At 35.1% G+C, this 26,947-nt stretch overlaps 1 protein-coding gene across 6 annotated transcripts in view; it reads left to right on the forward strand.

Annotated features, from left to right (window-relative positions):
* MATR3 (matrin 3) overlaps positions 1–26,947 on the forward strand; it is a 29,258-nt gene that overhangs the window by 143 nt on the left and 2,168 nt on the right. Inside the window, exons 2-15 of one of the 6 annotated variants that reach the window (XM_049649307.1) lie at positions 5,752–5,827; positions 10,290–11,376; positions 16,198–16,259; positions 17,214–17,255; positions 17,589–17,701; positions 17,924–17,976; positions 18,612–18,737; positions 19,259–19,384; positions 19,577–19,744; positions 22,301–22,432; positions 23,354–23,397; positions 23,487–23,862; positions 25,229–25,595; positions 26,072–26,193. In XM_049649307.1, coding sequence (XP_049505264.1) covers positions 10,465–11,376; positions 16,198–16,259; positions 17,214–17,255; positions 17,589–17,701; positions 17,924–17,976; positions 18,612–18,737; positions 19,259–19,384; positions 19,577–19,744; positions 22,301–22,432; positions 23,354–23,397; positions 23,487–23,862; positions 25,229–25,595; positions 26,072–26,193 — 2,643 coding nt within the window. In that variant the 5' untranslated portion in view covers positions 5,752–5,827; positions 10,290–10,464. Of the gene's footprint in view, positions 1–20; positions 5,828–5,859; positions 5,875–10,289; positions 11,377–16,197; positions 16,260–17,213; positions 17,256–17,588; positions 17,702–17,923; positions 17,977–18,611; positions 18,738–19,258; positions 19,385–19,576; positions 19,745–22,300; positions 22,433–23,353; positions 23,398–23,486; positions 23,863–25,228; positions 25,596–26,071; positions 26,194–26,947 lie in introns of those variants that run through there. The other 5 variants (XM_049649308.1, XM_049649304.1, XM_049649306.1 and 2 more) reach the window with 5 other exon arrangements.

The following is a 26,947-nucleotide window of genomic DNA, read 5'->3' on the forward strand; positions in this document are numbered from 1 at the left end:
TAGGCGTGAAGCGGGTAAGAATCGGGGTGGGGTGGCCGGGGGCTCTCCGCGTCCGCCGGGAGGAGGCAGCGACGGCGACAGGGGCCGTGGGGAGCCGGCGGCGCGCCTTTCTTGCTCGCTCCCGCTCGCCCGCTCTGCCTCCCTCCTCGCTGCGTATGTGAGCCGCCTGATCGGCGGCCGCCATGTTAGGAGCGCAGTGGCGGCGCAACCAGCCTCCTCGGGCGGCGGAGGTGAGCGGTCTCGGGGGGAGACACGCGGCCAGCCAAGGGCCCGGGGTGCGGCAGGAGAGTCGGGGGGCGCGAAGGGCAGCAGATCGACCGAGCTTCCCGCGTCCTAGGCTTGCTGTGGGCGGGGGCGGGACGACGAGCCCGTTACACGCGGACTGCAGCGCTAAGGCGAAGGGAGGAGCGCTCGAGGCCTGAGGGACTGACTGTCCACTGGGGGCCTGCCGTTTGGGGAGAATAGTTAAAGCAGAGAAGTCTTGGAATAGGGCCAGCCCCAGATAGGTGTTTGTTTTGTTTTGTTTTTCCTGTTTGCCCTTAAAAATGTGCCGCAAAATGGAGGATTTCGCAGACTCTGAAAAGCTTAGTCGTTTGAGGAGCGTTTCTTTATTCTCTTGGTTCACGGCCTTCCCTGTGCTCTTCGCCCATCGCTTCATAGCGCCCTCTAAGACTCCCCTGTCCCCCGCCCACACACATGCGCGCGGGATTTTAGCTGGACCTCAGAAACAATTCCTCCCCACCCCCATCGCGTAAAAATGGCCGAAAAACGAAACGTTAACGCTTGTTTTTCCTATTGCGTCGTGGAGAAAGCCTCCTGCAGTAGGCTGCGAGCCAAGATACTTGTTCTTGTTTAGAGAGTCACCTAATATTTCTTTCCTCTTTATTAAAATATTATCAGTCTGCGTTCTTCTAGAGAGGATCGTATGTTGTGGGACCTTCCGGTTTCCAGACAAAGGGTTTGGAGTACCGTGGTGTAGGCGCATCGTTGTTCTTTTCATTGCTAGCTTTGTGCCTTGTTCGGTGTTTTACAGGGACTTTTCCCATGTGCCATGGAATAATTCTAAATGTTTTTCCTGCTCTGTGGCCCTATTCTGTGGAATATTCCTATTGGATCAGTTACAGTTTTCTAGCCAGATATTTCTAGAACGTTTATGGCGATTCCGAAATTTCTAGTCTTCAAGCGCGCTGGAATAATGTGAGAATCGTTGATTCCCAGGTCTTAGTCATGAGATTTTGTCTTGATGATGCGTTCTGTGTGGTGACTAGAGCTTGGTTTAAAATTTTTAAGAAATCGATAAAAGACAGTTTTTTTCCAGTTAAATTGAAACAGTTGTACTCGGCGGGAAAATTTCTATTTTAGACTATTTAAATAAAGGTTGAAAATATCCTTTGGAAAAGTCAATGGCTCAGTCATATGCGCGGTCTGTCGTCATAATTTTTCAACGGTAATACTGTCAGAAATGAAAGTAGAGCTAGATTTTGTTGTTGTTGTTGTTACATAAACTCTGTATTCCTTCTGCACTTAACCTGAATCTTTTTGCAAAGTTGAAATTGAACACAATTGAAGTACTAAATGATTGTTGTGCTTGGTTATGTAAGATTAGGAAGAGATCTTTAGCCAGATGCTCTTTGTGGTGAAGTGCTTTAAATTTACATTTCTGCCCTTGAACTTAACATTTATGTGGTTATAACATTAACGTGTGTTTTACCCAGAGAGGAAAATTTCCCTTTATCTTCACATAACTCCCTTCTCAGCTATATGTAAGTGAAGTTGCCTTTACATAGCCTTTTCAACTAATTGGAAAGGATTTAACCACTCTTGACCTGATGACTATGTACGTTAAAGGAGTCTTTAAACATACTCATTTTATTAACACTTTTAGGGAAGCATAAAGGCTAAGTAATAATACAAGTCTGCTAATGATAGGCAAACAAATTTTAACAACTGAGGAATGTAAGTAAATCGTCTTACATGACTTCAGAAATAAAATGTAATTCAAATCTTTAATTTTATGAGAGAAGATTAAAGCTCAAGGAGGTGGTGGTAATAATAGTCAAATGGGCAGTGCTGTAGGTTTATTCTAGAACACTTGCATCTTGATTGGATACGTGATTCAGACTCACCTTATAATAAATAGGCTTGAAAATGGAAGGGCTACAAATGTCCATTGATGGATGAATGGATAAAGATGTGTATATGTGTGTGTGTGTGTAAAAATACACACACACACACATATACACAATGGAGTATTACTTAGCAATCAAAAAGAATGAAATCTTGCCATTCGCATCTATGTGAATGAAACTAGAGGGTATTAGGCTAAGCGAAATTAGACAAATATGACTTCACTCGTATGAGGACTTTAAGATACAAAACAGGTAAGATACAAAACAGATGAACATAAGGGAAGGGAAGCAAAAATAATATAAAAACAGGGAAGGGGACAAAAACATAAAGACTCTTAAATATGGAGAACAAACAGAGGGTTACTGGAGGGGATAGGAGGGGGGCTAAATTGGTAAGGGGCATTAAAGAATCTACTCCTGAAATCATTGTTGCACTACATGCTAACTTGGATGTAAATTTAAAAAATTAAGAAAAACTAAAAATAATTAAAAATAAACTTAAAAAAGTGGAAGGGCTATACTTACAGGAATTTATTCTAAGAGAATAGTATGTAAAAGATTTGTGCACATAAAGATCGCCTCAGTGACTGTCGGTTAAGCGTTTTACTTCGGCTCAGGTCGTGGTCTTGTGGTTCGTGAGTTCGAGCCCCGTATTGGGCTCTATGCTGACCTGCTTGAGATTCTGTGTCTCCCTCTCTTATCTGACCCTCCTCCCCTTGCTCACTCTCTTTCTCAAAAATAAACAAAAAAATTTTTTAAAGATTTGTGCACATAAATGTTAATCTACGCTATTAAGCTTACTAAAACTCTGAAAGATTCAGCACTTAGAGATCTGCTAATTACAATGTGGCCATCAGATGGAAATCTATATAGTTTTTTAAAAGAATGTTTTAGCAAGAGTAATCATGGGAAAATGAATATAATATTACTTGGAAAGAAAATAAAATTTTTGGTGGTCCCAAAAATACTTTTTTTTGGTTGTTTCTTAAAGGAATTTAGGAATAAACATAAAAATAGAGACGTACCAAAATGTGTGAGTTATGGATGTTGGTGTTAGCTTTATGGGTGATTTATATTTCCTTCAATTTGTTTTTCTGAAATTTCCACAAGAAATTACACATATTTTTATATGGGGAGGGTGGTGAAACTTTTTTTTTGTACATGGTAGACTGCTTAAAAGACCAGTACTTTGTGTTTTGTTTTTTTAGGACCTCGTGTATTTTTGAGGGGAATTAAGATAAAAGTGAGCCAGCTTCTTGAAGTCTGAAGTGCAGAGTATTCAAAAGTGACAAAAAGTAGTGTTTATTCTGTAACTTACTCTGGTTATTATGTGTAGACAAATGGAGGAATCTTAAGGCATCCTTATGTAAGAATATTGAATTTCCCTCTATAGAAACTAATGGTAATTAGGTTACAATGTGAAGTGCAGCCATTAAACTATTTTAAGAATGATCAAAACCAAAGAATTGGGTAATGGTTTCTTAGATATTACTCTTAGTACATCTTTCAGTTAAAGATACTTTTTAAAAATACGTATATACTTTTTTTTAAATGCATACTTTTTTTTAGAGTTGCATTAAAACTGTCCTGCACTTGGGGCAACAGGTTCTGAGTGGACTTGACTTTGGAATGGACAGTACTGAGTTTGTTGAGGGTGGAGTGGAAGGGTTGTAGACAGTACAGGTTTGCAAGTTTCTTCATACATATATATATACACACACACATACACACATGGTTATTCCACGGATAACACTGCAAAGAAACAAAGCTCTGTAATTTATAATTCTTACCTATATATCGGGCCTTCTTGTTGGATCATTAAAATTAAGAGTTCTGAAATTTGTGATTTAAAAATAAAAGTTTACACGTAGAAAATCTTAGTGGATCATTAAAACTAGAACAGAGAGAAAAGCCAATGGTTTGAGAGAATTGTAGGGATGTGGCCTTTAAAAGATATTTATAAGTGGTTTTTAAAGTTCTCTAGTTTTTGACTCACTGTAGCATGTATCTATTATAAGCATAAATATAAACTTATAGTACAATAGGAGTTGTATGATAAACTGCTATGTTATCTTTCCTGGCTTAAATATAATTACTGTGGCAGATCTGAGTAGATGGAGTGCCTTTGATGTGATGCAGCTTCCTTATTTGCAGCTGTCTATCTTTGATGTTCTGTGCATATATAAGGCTCAAGACTTGGAAATTAAAATTTATATGAAGTAGCAATGAAATCTTAAGTTTAATTTTTTTTAATTTAATTAAATTTTTTGTTTTAGGGGCACCTGAGTGTCCCTTAAGCGTCCAACTTCTCAGGTCATGATCTCCTAGTACGTGGGTTTGAGTGCAACATCGGGCTCTCTGCTGTCAACGTGGCAGCCCGCTTTAGATCCTGTCTCCCTCTCTCTCTATGCCCCTCAAAAGTAAACATTAAAAAAAATTAAAATTGTTTTAATTTAAAGAGGAGGACTGAGGCTTTTCAGTAAGGTTATGGCAGGAGAGGTGTAAAGCCTTCGTTTTGAAGGATGACAGGATAATTTAAAGGTAGATTGGCATTGGAGAATGAAGGAGGAAGAGGAGGTTTAATTTGTTCACTTCCTCTAGCATCTGGTTCTTTTCTTCAGTGTTGTTTAGGTGACTACCAGTCTTTAAATCTGGTGTCATTTAAAGTTAACATCTGATTCGGTAGCAAAATTCAAACATTAATTCAAATCCAGCTTTGAGTAGGAATGAATGAGACACTAAAGTTGATGTATGAAATGGGGAGTACAGTGTATGTGAAAGGTTTATAAGCTCTTTATTGTCTTTGGGTCAGTCCTTTTGCATCTGAAGTTTTTCTCATTGGTTGTTAGGATCAGATGATGTTACATCAAAGTAGATGATTATTATGGTGCTAACCATGTGTCAGAAACCATTCTAAGTGTTTTATGCGGACTAATTTATTAAATGTTTACAGCCTTGTGAAATGGGTATTGTTTTCATTCCCATATTACGAATGAAAGCAAAACAAATGTTAAGTGACTTGTTCAAAGTCAACTATTTTGTAGTAGGACTTGCATTCAAATCAAGGTATTTGGGCTCCAAAAATCTCAGTATATACCAAATCAAAGAGTTGAACAAATGTTTGTGGAAACCAAGAAAATAGAACATAAAGAGTGGAAGGAAAAATCTTGAGTGCGCAATGGCAGCTTGAAAAAAACCACTCATTTTGCTTCTCTTTTTCTTTAAGTTTGTTTATTTTGAGAGTACAAGCCAGGAAGGGGCACAGAGAGAGAGTCCCAAGCAGGCCCTTCGATGTCAGTACTGAGCCTTACGTGGTAGGTCGGTCTCGGGAACTGTAAGATATGACCTGTGCTGAAATCAAGAGTTGACGCTTAACCAACTGAACCACCCAGGGGCCCCTCATTTTGCATTTAAGTAGAGAAGTAATCTGAGCTAGTGTCAAAATCAAATTGAATCCAAAATGGTAGGTAAATGGAATAACTTTCTATCCTGTATTGCTTTAATCTGAAAATGTTTAGTGTGTGATTGAAAGTTGCTAAGAAAAAATTTTAAGTCTAGGAAGAAGAAAAATATTCTAACCCTGATTAGGAATCCCTCCTGATTAACATGTTTTCTATTTTAGCAGCTGAAGGCACTTTGCAACAAACACTTTTATCATTAGCCTAAGGATCAAGAAGTGGGCTAGAAGTTGAATCCAGGTCTGTAAAATGGATTAAGAATGATAATCATAAAGGATCTTTAAAAGGTTAATACTGGTTTTCCAACCTTCTCAGCACTACATTTTATAATGTTTTGTTTTTCCCCTGTTGCATGAGGCACATGCTGCTTTACCCAAAATGAAATGAATAGAGCTATTACTTTATTTCCTAAGAATTTTACTATTCATTTTATTTTTTAAAAACCTTTAAAAAGTTACTCAAAGGTAAGCCATACTAAAGTGAGATTGTGGCACTGAAGAGCCACAGATTAAAGTATAAGGTTTTAAGTGGTTTTAAGCTCTATATAAAAGATTGAATGGTTCCTCAGATACTAAAATATATTACTATATATATATTAATTTTAAGTATGTTCTACACCCAGTGTCAGGTTTGAACTCATGACTGTGCCATCAAGAATTCCATGCACTACTGACTGGGGCGGCCGGGTGCCCCTAAAATCCATTTATTTATTTTTATGGTTTGTTTATTTTGAGAGAGGGGGGAAAAACATGAGTCAGGTAGGGGCAGAGACAAGGACAGGAAGAGAATCTCAAACGGGCTCCCCGCTGTCAGCTTGGAGCTTGATATGAGGCTGGAACTCATGAACCATGAGATCATGACCTGAGCCAAAATCAGACACTTAATTGACTGAGCCACCCAGGTGCCCCCATTTTTTAAAAATCAAACCCTTAAATGAAATACAAGTTAGAAAATTTATTAAGAAAGTATATAGAGATGTGAACTAACATTAAAATGAAAATTTACTAACTTTGAAATGGAAACTGTTAGTGAATTATAAGGCCATTATAAAATTAATAACGTGAGAAACTTCTAAATATGGAATCATTAACCTAACTCTATACTATAATTGGAAATGAGTCAGGTGCTTGGTTTAAAAATTCTGACCACAGGAATCCATGCTTCTGTGTGATTGATGACAAAAATTAAGCAGCTGTCTTTCCAAATAATGCTTCTTTGAAATTACTAATAGTGAACTATCCCTGCCATCTATCTATTGGTGACATGATTAGGATATTTTTGCTGTGTTGGTGGTGTTGGTTGCTAGCTTAAACGTTATTTGGTGTATTTCACATGAGTAATTTAACAAATCACAAGGGTGTTTCCTTCCATAGAAGAAAATTTCTTACATCCCTTTCGTGTTTTTAATTCAGAAGGGGAAAAATACTACAAGAAGGTACAGTTTTCTAGCTGTTGCTTATAAGTTTTTATAGGATTAAAGGTTTAAAATAATGCCAATATAAAGGTTTTCTTTTCCTGAGTATTTCTACAAACTTTTAGGATTATACATGTGTTAAAATTAGTTGTTTTTAAGAAGTGATTATTGCACAGAATTGAGAATATAGCTAAACTTCCATATGGTAGTAGTTAGATATCTTTAAAAGAGCATTTAAAATTTTTGAATTTAGAAGCTGAAGGCTTTTTTCTATGTTTTAAAGAACTGAAGACCCCTTATGCTCATTTTAGTAACCCTGCAAAATAACCCTCTGAATGAATAATAGGACTAATAAGAAACTGTTATTTTACTTAGGAAATCTAGATGTGGAACAACCATTTGCTTCCCTTCACCCTGAACTAAAGTAAATCTAATGAAGATGGTTATTCATTGAAGGGGGACAGTTGAATGTTACTAACTGAAACTTCTTAACCATACATACAGCTCTTTGTTCAGATGTTGAACATGAAGTTAACATTTTTAGTAACATTTACACTTAGATCATGAACTAGGTTTAAACATTCTAGCTTAATTATTTAAATTATTGATTATTTTATTTAAATCAGGTTTCCTGATTTTAGGGTAGAGGTACTGCCCTTTTTTGGGAGTGAAAGGTTTTTTGCATTGATGGGCATTGAGATTTTAAATGGACATACTGGATTTTGACATCACATTCTAGATTAGTTATCTCAAACTACTTTGAACTTTATTAACCTTTACTGTAGCATACTATGAAAAGGTCATTTTGTAATTATGGGGAAAAGACATAACAGTACAATAAGCTAACCTTTTAAAAAAAACTTAATTTAGTAAACATCTCAGTGTTGTGCTGACTTTAGTAGGCAGTAGGTCTTGCTTAAATTTAAATTAGCCTTTTAAAATGAATTGTCTTTTTATTACCACTGACCACAAAGATAGTAAAGGAACTTTTTTCATAAGTGCTCTTTGAACAGTGCTGTCATGTCTGATTTCTCTCAGTTTCTTTGTTCTAATTTTAAAAAAAATAAGAATTTCACTCAAAAGTCTGACTTAAGTCACTTTTCACTTATAATGTCTCATGTCCTTGTGTGGGGCTACATTTAAGTTCATACTCTGAATCTCAAAAATATTAAGGTTATTCTTACGAGATTACAAGTTGTCATGGGATTTACATTGTTTGTCTTGCTCTTTTTCTGAGTTTTTCTGACATCCATTTTCTGTTTTGTCTTAAGGTTATCTTTTACCTTCTCTTGTTTCCTTTTTGCAGATCTACCCCTTTCATACATGCTACAAAGAAAAGTAATTGAGATATTTGTAATCTAACAACCATTTCTTTAAAGTGTGATCAATTAAATTTTTACACATTCACTAATACTATTGTATAATTTCCCTAAGGGAAAGGAATAGTTCTTTAAAACAAACAAAAAAAAACAACTGGTTTTTCTTTATTATGCAGCTTTGGCTGTAACATGTACAGCAAATTAATAGTAATGTTGATGCTTTGAAATACTGATTTTGAAAAACCCTCTAATGGTTTTGACCTTTTAAGAGAAAGTATACGTGAAAATTTAGAGGGTCCTAAATGTTTACACCGTATTTCAACTGCCATCCTGTGTGGCGTTTATCAGACATACCAAAGAAACTCATCCAAAAAAGTCTACTTACTCTTGTCTTTATTTTATTATTCTTAAAGCAGAAGTAGTTTACATTGTAGATGTCATCAAGAACTAGTTTCTTTAGTATCTTTTCTCAATTTCATCTTTCTTGGTGTGCAAAAACATCTTCTGTAATTCCAGTCACCTCTGATAGCATTTGTGTCTTTTTAACTTTGTTACATCTTTTTGTAAAATCTAAGTCTTGCCTGCAACTTTTTTTTTATACTTCCTCTACCACTGTTATGTCCAGTGTTTCCTTGCTTTATTGGGTCATTGGTGGAATTGGTCCCATAATAGACTTGTAACTATTGAATATTGCCCAGTTTTTAAGGTAATAAAGTTTAATAATATTAAACCACCATTGCTTAGGTGTATGGGTGATCAAATGTGTGAAACTTAACAGAGCAATGCTTCTTAATAGAATTATGTGGCAAACAACTTAAGAGTTAATCTCTGTATATAGTTGTGATTAGAGATAATTGTTTCATCAAGAACAATTGTTACGTACATTGTTTGATATTTAATGAGAATCATTTGTAAATGCTTTGCAAATTCCTCTGTAACAATTTCTGAGATAAAATAATGATTTAAGGAAGATAATGAAAGTAATTTCATCCAGAAACATGTCTTGGGGGATTGTATTCAGAATTTAAAATTTCCAGGTGATTGAGCTGTTCTTGTGAAAAGTTAACAAATCTATATAAGCACAATATCATTTTCATTTTTATCTGTTTTGAGCTCTGGAGGTTCTGTAGCCCTGAATATTAAATGAGCTTTGATGGATGCTAACTTAGGGGGGAATTTCACTTCTTTAAATCACCTGTACTTCCTGTACCTGGGTTTTTTCTTGGGAGTTCTCCTATTTCTACATTGACCATACTTAGTTCTCCTTACTTTTTTAAGATTAGAAATGAAATGTGCACTGCCTGATATAGGATGGACATTAAGGAAGGCAGTTAGTTATATGGCTTAAATTTGTGCAGAAATCCTTAAAGTAGGAAGTCACTTATTTTCCTTCACATCTGTCTTTACCTCAGATTGATTTTGCTGCATAAAAGTCTCAACTATTATGTTTGGTCTTAGATCTTATACTAGGTACTTGACACCTAAGCTTCATTTACTTGTGATTTTACTTGGTTCTTTCTGATAGTAATAAATAGGTCTCATTTTCTAAAGCAGAATACAACTGATTCATCTTTGACTTGCGGACCTTGGTTTTTTGTTTTTTAGTCTTTTCCTGAAACTTAAAACATCATACTATAGGGTGTATTTTTATTCTTCCAAAAGAAGAGACCCATCTATATTTTTATTTGAAATTTTGATGTGCTCAGACATCTAATCCTTCAATTGAAATGTTTTTAAATTCAGTATGAAATTCCCTTTAATAAACTTTAGCATGAAAGACTACTTTTTAAATATCTACATGCAGGCTCTGCATACATCTGGAATCTGTTTAAGATATGTAATAAATTCCTTGTAAGTTTGAGATCTTAAATGTTTTTTTTTTAATCAACATGATGCATAAGTTTTTTTTCTAAAAAAAACAGCATCTACTTAAAGGGATTTATGACTAAAACTGCTTATTTTTCTACAGAGTTGTCTGCTGGTTCTCAGCTTGAAGAAGATTCTACAGTCCTTATTGATCCTTTTTCTTGGCGTTACCATTTTTTGAAGCAAAGTTAACCTAATTTGCTAGTTTGAGCTTTCTTTTTGGCCATCTTTAAAAAAAATTTTTTAAGTCTATAAACTAGACAAAAGATAGTTCTACAATGTCCAAGTCATTCCAGCAGTCATCTCTCGGTAGGGACTCACAGGGTCATGGGCGTGACCTGTCTGCAGCAGGAATAGGCCTTCTTGCTGCTGCTACCCAGTCTTTAAGTATGCCAGCATCTCTTGGAAGGATGAACCAGGGTACTGCACGCCTTGCTAGTTTAATGAATCTTGGAATGAGTTCTTCATTGAATCAACAAGGAGCTCATAGTGCACTGTCTTCTGCTAGTACTTCTTCCCATAATTTGCAGTCTATATTTAACATTGGAAGTAGAGGTCCACTCCCTTTGTCTTCTCAACACCGTGGAGATGCAGACCAGGCCAGTAACATTTTGGCCAGCTTTGGTCTGTCTGCTAGAGACTTAGATGAACTGAGTCGTTATCCAGAGGACAAGATTACTCCTGAGAATTTGCCCCAAATCCTTCTACAGCTTAAAAGGAGGAGAACTGAAGAAGGCCCTACATTGAGTTATGGTAGAGATGGCAGATCTGCTACACGGGAACCACCATACAGAGTACCTAGGGATGATTGGGAAGAAAAAAGGCACTTTAGAAGAGATAGTTTTGATGATCGTGGTCCTAGTCTCAACCCAGTGCTTGATTATGACCATGGAAGTCGTTCTCAAGAATCTGGTTATTATGACAGAATGGATTATGAAGATGACAGATTAAGAGATGGAGAAAGGTGTAGGGATGATTCTTTTTTTGGTGAGACCTCGCATAACTATCATAAATTTGACAGTGAGTATGAGAGAATGGGACGTGGTCCTGGCCCCTTACAAGAGAGATCTCTCTTTGAGAAAAAGAGGGGCGCTCCTCCAAGTAGCAATATTGAAGACTTCCATGGACTCTTACCGAAGGGTTATCCCCATCTGTGCTCTATATGTGATTTGCCAGTTCATTCTAATAAGGTGAGTTAATGCAACAGATACTTCTAATTTCTTTTACATTGTAGTGCCTATTCTGTATTTACCTATATCTTTTACTCTAATTCTGTAGTCTGGTGACACTGAGTTGATCGAGAATTTTTATACTTTTGAGAACACTTTATTTGGAAAGTAATTGTTTTTGAGCATTAAACCAGGGCTTTACATTAATACAATCTGCCTAGATAACTTCTGGCCACAAAGCTGTCATCCACTGGAATTATCTTGTTGGTTTTTGGCATCAATATGTTCTTCTTAATCATATATTTAAGCAGGTTTTTTGTCTGCTTTGTTGAATTGTTTTAAGTATTTTTATTTTTTTTGCAGTCAATGTGCTCTGCCATTCAGGATGCTAGATTTCAGCTCTCCATCTGTCTTGATTGCTGATTTGTATGTAGTAAAGATGTATTCTTGAACAATTCTCTTTTTTTCCTTATCTGTGGCTACAGGGAAAGAGTTAATGTAGAGCCCTGGTGTTTGTTTCAGTATGTTTCATATTTTAGATTAGTTCATTCTTCTTTTTTAATTTCCCTTTAACCCAAACTCTCATACTATGACTGAAATTTTTCATCATTTTTTTTCTCCTTTTCCACAACTTTCTTAAACATGCTTCAAAACTCACTTTTTATTATCCCATGTTGCATCTGTCCCTTTAGAGACTTGGAAAAATCAACTACTGCAGTATCCTGCTCTATGTTCCTCATAAGCATATTCTTTTTCTGACTAGGCTTAGACTTCTGGTTTAGTCATTTGAGCAATAAAAAAATATATATATGTATATATATATATATCTAATTCTCCTTTGCTTTAATTATCACATCCAGCAAAATGGGAGCTTTTTCAAAATGCCCTTTTAAATATGTTGTCCTTTCTCTTTGAATGTTTTCAATATTCCTCATTCTCACCGAGGTTTTTTTTTTTCGATATACAGTGCAGTTGACTTAAAAGTCAACAATTTAGCACTCCACTAGCTTGATCTATGATCTCTGACCGTCCATATTTCCTGATGTGCTGTATAGTTACTCTGCTTCACATGTTGCTACCATGAAATTGATTTGATGATTACGATGACAGGGTTTTTTCTTTACAGTAACATCTGGAAGGGTCATTTCCTTCTCATATGTATCCCTTTAAAATGCATTTTTTAGTGACTTGATTTTTGAGTAAACTAAATCACAGATCATGAGTGATTTTGTTTTTAATATTCTATTTAAAAGTGTTACCAGTCATTCCCTTTTCTGTATTTGGATCTCAGTATTTTTGCCTCAGATAATTAAGAGACTTACTATATTTGAATTTACAGAGTACTTTAAAAAATATCTTTAAGAAGTTAATTCTTAGGTAAATGTATGTATTTCTATAATACAGAAGTCTTTCCTATTAATGTATAAAGTACAACACAAAGAACATTTTAGTCTGCAAATAAAATAACATCGAATGCTAAATTTAAATTCATAGATTAATTTTCATTGAAGACCTAGAACCCCTTCAAAAAAAGTTAAGAAATTTATTTGATAGGTGTCTTCAGTGTTGTCTTGTTTCAAATACGTTGAATAAAGTTTTCACCCTGGTGGGAGTTGATTTAATGAAATGGTCCACAAAACTTTGGTGACTCCGTTTTTTCTGTTACTTGTTGCCTTTTGCAGAAATAGCAATATGATCATTGTTCTCAGATAGGATCTCTAAATTCCAAGGAAAATAGCTAGTTACAGTGTCTCAAATGACAGTGATTATAAAGGACTTAAAATCTTAGCTAATGGAGTCATCATACATCAAGAGCTGTTTCTGGAGATCTCCTTATTCTGACTTTGAGCAGTAATTTGCCTTTGTTGCTTGCACATAGAAAAAAACAGTAAAGTGACACAAATGCACTACAAGAAACTACAAGAGGGCTTTAATGAGAGAAAAGTTTCTGTTACTATATATGATTATTCTTTTCTCCAAATTTTGCTGCTTTTTAGTTACTGAACAATATTATTAACAAATAACTATAGTTAAATGGATCTAAATTAACAAAAGAACATCTTGAAAATATCTGATGAAACTTTGGATTCAAGAGTAAGATACCCTAACTAGTGCAAGAGGTATTTTTAATTTGTAAAAATGCTTAGGCCCTAGCTAGTTTTGGTATTCTGTCACAATATTGGGAACATTTAAGAATTACTTGAGGCTCTTTGATTGATTGATTGATTTACAAAATTTGTATTTGTAAATTGAACCAATTTTAAGAATTTTAAGCATTTGGGTTCTCTTAATGTATTCTAGTTTCCTTAACATAGCTGATGTTTTCTGGGTATCTGCATTATTGAAAAAATTACTTGCCTTTAGTTGTGGTCCTTTCTCATTTCGATGACTTGAGAGAAAATTCCTGTGGTGAAAGTAGATAATGAAAATTTTTTAACATTTCATCCTGCTCTCTGGTATTGCTGCATAACTTGGAAAATCTGTTCTTTTCACTTAGTGGTAATAGTAAATAGCTTACATGATCAAAACTTCATCTTACTGTGTGAAATAAACTTTTAGGTTTAAAACTTGATCTAATTTGTCATCATTTGATATTTTAAATGACTTTCAGTGATGGTGTTGCTTTTATTTCTTTCTAGGTCAGTTTAGAATGTCAAGTAGCTTTTCTACACAACCTCAAAGTTCCCTCATATTCCTTTCACTTAAAGAAAAGTACCCATTACAGCCTTTTCACTGTCTTGTCACTTGAGTTCACATTTTTCCTTTTAGTATTATTCTAGAAGCCCTTAAATTATTCTTTATTCTGCCATTCCAGAAGTGCTTCTCCAAATTATCCTTTCTTTGTATGATTTAGTTATCTCAAAGACATCAAGGCAAGTATAGTTTTCCTACAGAATTTCTGCATTCAAAAAGGGAATCCTTTTTCTTTATTAATCTGATGTGAAAATTACCTCAATGTAGAATCCAAGGATACAGGTTTTTTTAAAAACAATTTCGCCTCTTAACCCTCACCTTAAACCAAAGATGGGGTGGCATAGTGCAGGTTAGGAATGGGTGGGTTTGGGAGGTACCTAAGGCTTCTTTGATCTTGGCCTGCCTTCTAGTACTTTGAAAGACCAACCACAATTTACCATAAATTTGAACCTTTAAAGAGCATAGACGATTCGATATAAATAGTTTTCTGTTCAACTGCATACCCTTTCCATCTCCTGAGAATTAGAAGTGTGCCTAATACGGTAACTATTACTCCTCTCCCAGTACACTATTTCTCAAGGACATTTTAAATAAAATCTGAATATTTTTAGTCCAGAAAATTCTAAGTTATTTGTTTAATCCCTCTTCTGAATTGGGTGAACTTTACTTACGGTGCCTCTTGCTTCCAGCCATTTTTTAAGTGTCCTCCAATAAGTCAGTAGTCTGTTGTTTTGCAAGTACAAATTTTTTATATCCCAAATAACTGGTGGTGGAGCCAGCTGGAGAGATTTCTTCAAGTTCCTTAGCTATTAGACATGATTTTTAAGAAACAATCTAGCTTGTAGAGATAGTGTCCATACTTGTTTCATGGGATTTTAGTTAATGCTATTAGGGAAGAGGAAGTATGTAGACAGTTGTAATAGACATTTTTTTTTTTTTTAAAGAAATACCATTCTGAAGCTTTCCAAGATCGTATGTCTTGTAATTTTGTTTCTTGTTTTAGTTCAGCTCTAAGTGATACCCCCTTTTAAAAACATTGCCTGTGTTTTTATGTTCCAAATGTAATGTGTTAGGTAGTGTGGATATTACAAAAATTGCCTCACTTTGTGGGAATTTATGAAACAATACTTATAAAGCAGGAATTCTAAAATAAGATAGGGTTTAGTACACTTTTTTCTTTTTTGAGCACTTCTTATGTGCCTGGCAATGTTCTGATAAGCAGTTTACTTTTATTAATTTACTCATTTTTCACAAAATTCTAAAAGAATATTGAATCCTAGCAAATTTCAATAACATGTACCAAGGATTCAGATCTACTAAGTGACACCTTGATAATGGACCCTAGGCAGTCTGGCGTCAGAGTCTACTTCTCTTAACTCTCCTTGTCTAAAATGTTGATCATTTATATGTGGATTTATAACTAAAGAAAGTTTATTTGCTTAAAATAGGAAAAAAGTTAATCCCTTAAATTCAAAATTACCACAGAGGCGTACAAATACTAAAGAACATAATGTCTCCCTCTCTAAAATTTGGAAACAGACATTCCTGAAATTTGCTTCTTTACTTTTGGGAAATAAAATAGCAGCTTAGTTTTTTTTATAAACGGGGTTTTTTTGTTTTGTTTTTTTGGAAAAGCCATTCCTGTTGAATCTTACCTTTTTATGGCTGTAATACACTTGGAAAATGCCTCAAGTCTGGATTAAATGAAATATTCTATTTTTAACTAATTGTTCACATACCATTTCTAGAAAAGTAGAAGCATGGATATTTTATCATATTTAGAGTTTTATAAAGGCAGTTATATATATAATCCAGTTTGATCCACAGCAAAGATTAGACTGTCTAGCTGATGTCAAGGTCAGTTATTCTTGATCTTTATTAACTCTGTCTTTTCCCTGTCAGGTCTGTTTAGTATGTTAACTAAGTTATCCAGTTTTTCCAAGAATGTGCATGGCGTATTTGAGGGCAGGATCAAGCTGCAAGGATTAAGAGAAATGGTTTTAAATTAATTAACTGTGACTAATGAATGGTCACATGTTTCTACAGCCTATGATACTGCAAATAGATTAACTTTCTAGAATTTGAATGGTTCAAATGAAAATATTTTAGCTTTATTTTTGTTAATTCTACTAATTTACTTTACTGCAGGAGTGGAGTCAACATATCAATGGAGCAAGTCACAGTCGTCGATGCCAGCTTCTTCTTGAAATGTAGGAGTTTGAAATACCTTTAAAGCATCCATACCGTGAATCAGAAACAGCCATTGATTGGTTTTGGGAATTCATCATTTGCTTGTAATATCCACATTGTTATCACTGCATAGTTGATACTGACCAGGCATTACTAATTAAAAACAAAATGTTTAGATCTGGAATCTCATTTGAAATATTAGGTGCAGTGATAGTGGTATTTTATTATTTAATACTATTTGTAGGGCAAATAAACATTGGTTCTTTTCTACAAATTGAAAGAATTTAAAATAGACTTAAAGATGGGCTTGGATTTGTACAATAGACTTAAACATTTTCAATAACCATGATACATGCTCTAAAAATACAGAGTATAAAAGGGGAAAAGTCATTAGAAATCACAAGTTAGTTGTCAAACAAAATCCTTCAAGATGTATTTTTTGCTTTTGACTTACCTTTGGTTATGATTTAAGCTGCTGGAATGGAATTGGATTCCTAAAGAATCTCCCTGCCTAAACAACACACATAGCCATTCTTCACTAGAGTGCCAGTTTTCACATATGTTAGCTCTGTTGGGTTTTCTTTTCTTTTGTAGTGCCACAGCTCACCTCTATAGTGGATACTGGTATTTAATATTGGAGAAGGAAAATCTGTGGTCGGTTCTCATTTCCCTGTAAATGCACATTTCCAATTCTCCATGCAGCGTTTTCCCTACTTACGACTTACCAAATAGATTAAAAAATTAAACTTCAACATATATTACCTACTTTTGCAATACTGAACAAGTTTATTCTTGTTCATTTGGATTAATTTGATATTTTTGGAAATATCTATGATGTTGTAAACTGTGATATTTCTAACACTTAGACTCTCATTAACTCTACTAATAAATAATCTCTTGTTTTAAAGGCCAAACAAGGCTATTTGTGAAAAGAACAGTTTTATTTTAAAGTTAATTTTCTGGTCTCTTTAAAGCTACCCCGAATGGAATCCTGACAATGATACAGGACACACAATGTAAGTTAAAATTTTTAAGCTGTTGTTTGTAAAGGAGATCATTATAAGGAATTCAGGTTAAACTTTCAAAATTTATAAACAAAAAATATTTCATGAATATCTCTATCGAATATGAGAGTTTGGTAAAAGTCACTGGGTAAAAGATTCTTTAGAAACTATATTATGCTAGTAATTTTTATTGTTATTTTTGTAGCTTTTTCCCCAGTTACTTCACATAAAAATGCCTACAAAGATTGGAATTACAATCATAAAAGGGGTGTTTTAACAATAAATCTTAATTACTTCTGATGGACCTCTTTGTCATTTTTTATATTTTATGTCTCACATTACTAGGGGTGATCCATTCATGTTGCAGCAATCAACAAACCCAGCACCAGGAATTCTGGGACCTCCACCCCCCTCATTTCATCTTGGGGGACCAGCAGTTGGACCAAGAGGAAATCTGGGTGATTATAAAATTTGTTACCTTTCCCTAAGAACTTTGACCATAAAAATTAAATGTAGTGATTAGAGGCAAAAGAAGGCTCATTGAAATGTTACTAGAAAATAGCATCACATTAAAAGACATGGTTCTCCTGGTATTTTTGATAAACTCTGGTTTGTGTTGAAAGATGGCCAGTTTTCATATTTATTATAAGACTAAAAAAAGTAACTTTTTCTCCATAAAGGTGCTGGGAATGGAAACCTGCAAGGACCAAGACACATGCAGAAAGGCAGAGTGGTCAGTAATACAGCTTTTGATTTTACTTTATTTGCTGTTTGGGGAAATGTGATTTAACTTTTTTCCCCCCCTTGAGAGAGAGAGAGCCTGAGTGTACACATGGGGGAGGGGCAGAGGGAGAGAGAATCCTTAAGCAGGCTCCACAATCAGTGCAGAGGCTCCATCTCACAACTGTGAGATCATGATCTGAGCCGAAAATCAAGAATTGGACAACCCAGCCACCAGGCACTCCCCCCCCCCCTTTTTTTTTTTACTTAATTTTCAAATTCTTGTGAATTGAATCTGTGTTGTAATCCTTTATTATAGGGAGACTGCTATAATTTGAAAATAATCAGCCTTTTATATGACTTTGATAAACGTTTTCATTTTCATATACCCATACTATAGAGATTACACCTTGAGTGTAACAAATTTTGCTATCCAGTTAAGCACATAGTATTCTTTTTTAAAACCAGTCCAGAGTCTGTTTTCTGAATCTTCAAGATATACTCCAGTGAATCTGATTTCCTGTGTAGTTACAAAATTCTCTAGAATGTTATGAGTTGTTTTAAATCTATTCTGGTTAGACTATGAAAGTCCTTTTGTCTTGGTTCTAAAGAGACCTCTTGACTTGATTTTTTTTTCCTAATGGATAGGAAACCAGCCGCGTTGTTCATATCATGGATTTTCAGCGAGGGAAAAACTTGAGATATCAACTATTACAGTTGGTAGAACCATTTGGAGTCATTTCAAATCATCTGATTCTAAATAAAATTAATGAGGTATGAGTTGAAATCAGTGCCGTATTCATTACTAATATACTTCTTGAAGGTTTTTTTTATGATTTTTTTATTTGAAAAAGAGCTCCATGTATTCTTAAATCATTAACATGGAATGTGATAGAGAAAAAAGCAAATAGTTGATGTATATCAATAATATTAAATTCTAGTCCTAATGGATTATTGAGTAACTTTATTAATTGTGATCCTTAAGCAGTTAAATTTTCATTACATTACTATACCAGCTATAAAAGGATGGTAATTCTTTGGGATGTCATTCCACACTTTTATCAAAATAGTGCCAAGTTATTATTTCAAATCCAGCAGACATAATAAATCACAGTTGAATAGCATGAAGGTAATAAAATCTGAGATGACCTTTAATAAAAGAGCAAATAGCAATTTTGGGATTTTTGTTCTGCTTTCAGACTCTTAAAAATGCTTCCTAATGATTAAATATATCTAGAAAGACTTGGGCGGTGTTTCTGTTTTGTTTTAGAAATACTAATTTTGTGCAATTTTAGGCATTTATTGAAATGGCAACCACAGAGGATGCTCAGGCTGCAGTGGATTATTACACAACCACACCAGCATTAGTATTTGGCAAGCCAGTGAGAGTTCATTTATCCCAGAAGTATAAAAGAATAAAGGTAATAACAATTTTTTTCCCATTTGTACCACCAACATTTGTACATCATTTTAATGTTTATTAACTAGCTATTTTAAGTTGCTACTAATAAATAGGATTATCTTAACTATCAGTAAGTAAGTATGGCATACCTACCAACATTTGACTTGCCTTTTGTTTGTTTACCTATTGTTATTTTCTGTTTATTATTTAGAAACCTGAAGGGAAACCAGACCAGAAATTTGATCAGAAGCAAGAACTTGGGCGTGTGATACATCTCAGCAATTTACCTCATTCTGGCTATTCGGATAGTGCAGTTCTCAAGCTTGCTGAACCTTACGGAAAAATTAAAAATTATATACTGATGAGGATGAAAAGTCAGGTAATACCACAGATAAAAGGTTTTTAAGATTACTTTTCAGTAAATCTCACTTTTAGGGGTTTTTTGTTTGGTTGTTTCTTGTTTGGTTTTTTTGTTTTGTTTTCGGGTTTTTTTTGGTATATATTTTTAGTGAAGGGGGAGGTAATTAAATTCATCTTCTCATAGATAAATTTTCTTTTTAAAAATTCAAAAAAAAAATTTTTTTTTTTTAATGTTTGTTTATTTTTGAGAAAAAGAGAGGGAGAGCTAGAATACGAAGCAGGTTCCAGGCTCTGAGCTGTCAGCACAGAGCCTGACACAGGGCTCAAACTCAGGAACCATGAGTTCATGACCTGAGCCGAAATTGGAAGCTCAACTGACTGAGCCACCCAGTCTCCCCTCCTAGATAAATATTCTTAGCCTAACTGATAAATGGTGATTTCTTTAAGTCCTACTAGATTTTCTTAATGTATAAAGATAAATACTGAAAATTATAAAGTGGGAAGTAAAGATTTCCTTCTCTTGCCTAGACTAGTAACGCTATTTGTTTTTAAAGTTTGCTTTCAAAAATATTAGTTTGTATATAGTCATGCTGTTTTTTCTTCCGTCAAGTGGTATTATATCATTCCTTGTGTGTGATTACATTGAGTAAAAACTATAACAAATTTAACTTCTTGAGTTGGTGGATATTTAGAGTTGCTAGTTTTTTGGACTGTACCATTGGTGTTGCTTTGGACTTGGCAGCATGTGAATTTTTGCATATTCAGATCATATAATTGAAGGATAAAATTTCAGAATTAGACTTTTGGAGCCTGATGTCTTTTTTACTTTGATATTGCCAAATTGGTCTTAAAAAAATAGTACCAATTTATAATCACACCAGCATTATCCAAGAGTGCTTTGATTAACTCTGTAGATGTTTTAGACTTCAAAGTAAGTGAATTGAATGGGTGAATTAAGTCGTTAACTTTTATTTTTCATTTTAAAAATCCAGAGTAAGGAGAATGTTTATTTTGTTAACTCTTTTTTTTTTTTTTTAATATTTTTTAATGTTTATTTTTTAAACATTTATTTTAAATGTTTATTTTTGAGAGAGAGGGTGGGAGAGACAGAGTGGGAGCAGGAGAGGGGCAGAGAGAGGGAGACAGAGAATCTGAAGCAGGTTCCAGGCTCCAGGCCGTCAGCACAGAGCCTGACATGGGGCTTGAACCCACGAACCATGAGATCATGACCTGAGCCAAAGTAGGACGCTCAACCAAGCCAGCCACCCACACCTCCCCTTAATGTGTATTGTTTTGTTTTTTTTTTTTTTTTTAATGTTTATTTATTTTTCAGACAGAGAGAGACAGAGCATGAATGGGGGAGGGTCAGAGAGAGGGAGACACAGAATCCAAAACAGGCTCCAAGCTATCAGCACAGAGCCCGACGCGGGGCCCGAACTCACGGACCGCGAGATCATAACCTGAGCCGAAGTCGGCCACTCAACCGACTGAGCCACCCAGGCGCCCCAATGTGTATTGTTTCTGAGCAAGAGAGTACACACGAGCCGGAGAGTAGTGGGAGACACAGAATCTGAAGCAAGCTCCAGGCTCTGAACTGTCAGCACAGAGCCAGACATGGTGCTTGAATTCCCCAACCATGAGATCATGACCTGAGCCAAAGTCTGACACCCAACCCACTGAGCAACTCAGGTTCCCCTGTTGTTAAGTCTTTTTTAAGGACATTCTGAGTTTGTATCTTTCCAGACTATTTTTTTTATTGTTTTAATGTTTGTTTATTTTTGAGAGAGCACAAGCAGGGGAGGGGCAGAAAGCAAGAGTTGGGTGATTAACTGACAGAGCTACCCAGGTGCCCCTTTCCAGACTTTTTATTTTGAGAGTGTGACAGAAGGGTCAGAGAAAGGGAGAGAGAATCCCAAGTAGGTTCCACACTGTCAGCACAGAGCCTGACACGGGGCTTGATTCCATGACCCTGGGATCACGACCTGAGCTGAAATCAAGAGTTGGACACCGAACCTACTAAGCTACCCAGGTGCCCCCATACTTTTTTAATTAATTTTTCTTACAGTATTTTGAGTAATAGCTTCTAAGCTAATTACTTTATGTTTTTATTTATATTACAGAAAGCATACAGAAAACATTTAGATGTTTTAATATTTAGTGCTACTTTGTAATTGGGTGATTTTTAACTTTTACTGGGGTCTCTATTAAAAGACTAAATTTTCGGGGCGCCTGGGTGGCTCAGTCAGTTAAACGTCTGACTTCAGCTCAGGTCACGATCTCGCAGTCCGTGAGTTCGAGCCCCGCGTTGGGCCCTGGGCTGATGGCTCAGAGCCTGGAGCCTGTTTCCGATTCTGTGTCTCCCTCTCTCTCTGCCCCTCCCCCGTTCATGCTCTGTCTCTCTCTGTCCCAAAAATAAAAAATAAACGTTAAAAAAAAAAAAAAAAACTAAATTTTCCTAACAGATGGATTAAAAAAAATAATAAGCACCAGAGTGATATGCAGTTCTTTGAAAACTAATGTTCTTTTCTTTTTCTTTCTTTCTTTCTTTCTTTTTTTTTTTTTTTTTTTTTTTAAGGCTTTTATTGAGATGGAGACCAGAGAAGATGCAATGGCAATGGTCGACCACTGTTTGAAAAAGGCCCTTTGGTTTCAGGGGAGATGTGTTAAAGTTGACTTGTCAGAAAAATATAAAAAATTGGTACTGAGGGTATGTAGTACTGGATTTGTCATCATTATAAAATCTATCTCACATATTTTAAGCCACAGCATTTTTTTTTTTTTTTTTTTTTTTTTTTAAGATACAGAACAACACCAAGCTGAGGGCGAGGGGTTGAGAGAAAGGGGGAGAGAGAATCCCAAGCAGGCGCCATGCTGTCGGGGAAGAACCTGACTCAGGGTTCGATTCCATAAACTGTGAGATCATGACCTAAGCCAAAATCAAGGGTCAGATGCCTAATCAACTGAGCTGGGCGCCCCACGCCATGACATTCTTATAAACATTTTTGTTTGCTAAGAATAAAGGATTTGGTTTTTTTAAAAAAAAATTTTTTTTAACGTTTATTTATTTTTGAGACAGAGAGAGACAGAGCATGAACGGGGGAGGGTCAGAGAGAGGGAGACATAGAATCCAAAACAGGCTCCAGGCTCTGAGCTTCAGCACAGAGCTGGATGCAGGGCTCGAACTCACAGACCGTGAGATCATGACCTGAGCTGAAGTCGGCCGCTTAACCTGACTGAGCCACCCAGGCGCCCCAGGATTTGGTTTTTTAAAGATACCAACAACCTTTTTCCCCCCTGGTGTTCTTCAGAAGTGTTGTTTTGTTTTTTTAATGGTATTGTGTAAGAAATGCCTTTATTGCTTTATTCTGTTTAAAGATTTTATTTGAACAGAGCTCTGCTACCAAAATATTTATTATCCACTGCTCTGCTGGTTTGTTGAAATGTTGATTATAATGAACTGCTGACCCTAAGCAGCTTAAATTCTAAGGTACGGTTACAGAGCTTGAATAAGCTTAGTTGATGATATAAAGGATGGTTACCAACTATTAGTTAATTGGATAATCATATAATCTGCAAATGAACATACTCTAATACATTTATTTAACTTCTACAAAATTTTGTCTTGTAGATTCCCAACAGAGGCATTGACTTACTGAAAAAAGATAAATCTCGGTAATTTTGTTTTGTGTGTATATACGCTAGTATTTTAAACTTTTGTTTTCCAACTCAGAATTAATTGAGGGGTATCCTTTTGATTTTAGGAAAAGATCTTATTCTCCAGATGGCAAAGAATCTCCAAGTGATAAGAAATCCAAAATTGATGGTTCCCAGAAGACTGAAAGTACAACTGAAGGTAAAGAACAAGAGGAGAAGTCAGGTGAAGATGGTGAAAAAGATACAAAGGATGACCAAGCAGAGCAAGAACCTAACATGCTTCTTGAATCTGAAGATGAGCTTCTTGTCGATGAGGAAGAAGCAGCAGCACTGCTAGAAAGTGGCAGTTCAGTGGGAGATGAGACAGATCTTGCTAATTTAGGTGATGTGGCTTCTGATGGGAAAAAGGAACCTTCAGACAAAGCTGTGAAAAAAGATGGAAATGCCAGTGCTTCAGCAGCTGCAAAGAAAAAGCTTAAAAAGGTAAAGGGAGATTGTATATTGACCCGTTTGAACAGAAAACTAGATCAGATAAATGTTTCGTATTTACATTAGCAGGGTCAGATTAAAGAGAATTAGTCACATATTCGAAAAAATCAGGTAAATTTTTAAAAGTAAACTCTGCAATAAGTAGGTTAAGTAACTTTTAAAATAGATATAAAAAAGTGTCAACTCACAGGGAAGTTTTTAGCAAGGAAGGAAATTGACTTTTATTTGTGTACTGTGGTGGTAGTGTGTAGTACTGGTAGGCAGCCTGGTAGTCGAACTTTTAAAAAGATGGGATATGAGTTTAAGTTAACTGACCCAAGATACTTAAAACATTCAGCCACTCATTTAAAAAGTGTTAGACTTGAAGAATTTTCCTATTTGAGAACGAAAAGCTTGATCAGATAATTCAATATCTGAAGATACTCAATATTTGAAGACCTTTTTTGAGAACACATAAAAGCATTTAAAGTGAACTCAAATAGACAAACATATGCATAGCATAAAGAGGAGTAAAACAAGAGACTGGTGTACTGAATTACCTATGATGAGGATTAGAGTATTAAAATGCCCTTGCATTAAATGGCTGTTACAATGAGATCTCAGTAATCTTGGTCCATTGGTTTTTGTAAGCAATGTTCCAGCTATTAGAAAACGAATTTTTATCTCCAGATGTTGATGGCTAGGTCAGATAAAGTTATTTTCCTTGAAGTGGATTGTTGCAGAATCCATTTGCAGTCTTAAGAGCTGATAATTATTGAGCATTTATTATATGCTATAAATTTTGTAAGCTCTTTTTATATGCTAATTAATTTAGTCCTCAAAGTAACTAAGTAGTAGATACCTTTGTTGACTCCATTTCATGAATGAATAAATTCGGCATAGAGAAGTTTAATAAATTGTCTACAGTCATCCTGCTTGTAAGTGGCAGAATCTAAACTTTAAACATAGGTCATGCTCTAGAGCTTGCTTTTTTTTTTTTTTTTAACCACTACACTATTTTAGACTGCATATTCTCTAAACAACAGTTGTATCCTAAGATACTGTCTTCCAAAGGATACCATTGAACTACTTTTATCAAATCACATTTTTGATACATAATCCCTTGTAGCATAATAATTACAGCAAGTGTAGAATATAATGTCCTTATTTCATTTATTTTCTGCTCTTTTTGTGAGGCAAGCCTTTATTTAGTTTTAAAACTAAGTTTTTTTGTTTAAAAAATCAGTGATTTTGGGGGAGAAAGACAGTATTTTGAGAGAATAAATAAAGACAAAGACGCTATCCCTTTCCCTTCAAGTAAAGCAAATGGAAGGGATGCTGCAGGATAATTGTTGCAGAGTAAATTTGTCTTTCTTAACAGCGTCGTTTCCCAGGGAGTATGGAAGGTTTTGTCACTCTAGATGAGGTTGGTGATGAGGAAGATTCGGAACGTCAGAAACTTCGTAAATCGGGCATGACATTTAAATCTGGTGACAAAAATGATGATGGTTTGGTTGAAATTAAGGTGGACAAGATCGAGGAACTTGATCAAGAAAACGAAGCAGCGTTGGAAAATGGAATTAAAAATGAGGAAAATACAGAACCAGGTGCGGAATCTGCTGAGAATGCTGATGATCCCAACAAAGATACAAGTGAAAATGCGGATGGCCAAAGTGATGAAAACAAGGAGGACTATACAATCCCAGATGAGTATAGAATTGGACCATACCAGCCCAATGTTCCTGTTGGTGAGATTTAAGGCTTTGTTCTTCCCCTCTCACCCTCCCCAAGTTCTTATTAAATAAGATTTTTAAATTGGTCTTACATAACTCTGATACCATTTTAAATCTATTTCTCTGCAGAACATTTTGTAAATCTTAATACGTTCTTTTCCACTTAACCAACTCTCATTTTGTATTCTCTTTTGTTACCATTTCATAATATATTCTTTCTCCGCGTAAAGGTTTCTGAGAACTTCACATTGCTTTTTCTTTATCTTTTGTATTTCTGCCTTTTTAAGAATGCAGTTAGGTGGGACCTTAACTGTCAATTGAGTACAATTAACTACTGATATCATGGCTTTTGTTTTGTTTTAGCTTAGGTTATATTGGACTTCTCACCAATATTATCTCGTTCAAATTACATTGACCGGAAAAAGAGATTTGACAACACTAATTAAATCTTCAGTTTACTAAATTTGTAAGAATGTATGTTTGTGTTCTAGGTATAGACTATGTGATACCTAAAACAGGGTTTTACTGTAAGCTGTGTTCACTCTTTTATACAAATGAAGAAGTTGCAAAGAATACTCATTGCAGCAGCCTTCCTCATTATCAGAAATTAAAGGTAAGGCTGAACCTAAAGGAGAAGAGTTCTTTTATGAAAACTAACAAATAATGTAAATTTGTGTAAAGTAAAATGTGTGTGGTACTTTCTGTAGACCCATCCTAGAGACGATACATTTACTTCTTTATTGATGGGCCTTAAACAGTTTAATGGATTCTAGAAACATCTCTTGAGCCTTTTTCTGTGGTACATTCAATTGAATAATTTTCTAGCCATGTTCCAAAATTCTCATGTAATTAAAGTTACCTAAATATTCTTGACTAAGCGTTGTGAGAGTGTAATTTCGCTAATTGGGAAGATCCTGGAGGCCTGAAATCCCAAGTTGAATAATGAAAAGCTTTTTCAACTTCTATAAAGTGCCATGTCTCTTTATACTTAATGATGTTTATATCACCTTTAAGTTGTTTATTAATAATGATATTTTGTGAGTTATATGACCAATGAGAGATAAAGGTAAAAGGATAAATGAATAAATAATAAGCATAACAAATTTCTCTTAACTAGATTTTGAAATTCGGTGTTGCTCTTAGTGACTTTTTTTAAGGACTATTGAAACAGATAATGGTATAAAACTTGAAAGAAGTTAAAGAACTGAATTACAGATAACCTGGTTTTTTACACTGCTTTCTAATACAGAGCTCATTGTATACTCAGTCATCAAATGTGCTCTGTATGTTGATTTAGATGGATAAAGATAGGCTTGAATTTAGGAAATCCAGTTCTTGGCTATGTCACTAGTTTTAAATGTAAATGT

The sequence above is a fragment of the Panthera uncia genome, assembly GCF_023721935.1.
Source record: "Panthera uncia isolate 11264 chromosome A1 unlocalized genomic scaffold, Puncia_PCG_1.0 HiC_scaffold_17, whole genome shotgun sequence".
NCBI classification, from domain to species: domain Eukaryota; kingdom Metazoa; phylum Chordata; class Mammalia; order Carnivora; family Felidae; genus Panthera; species Panthera uncia.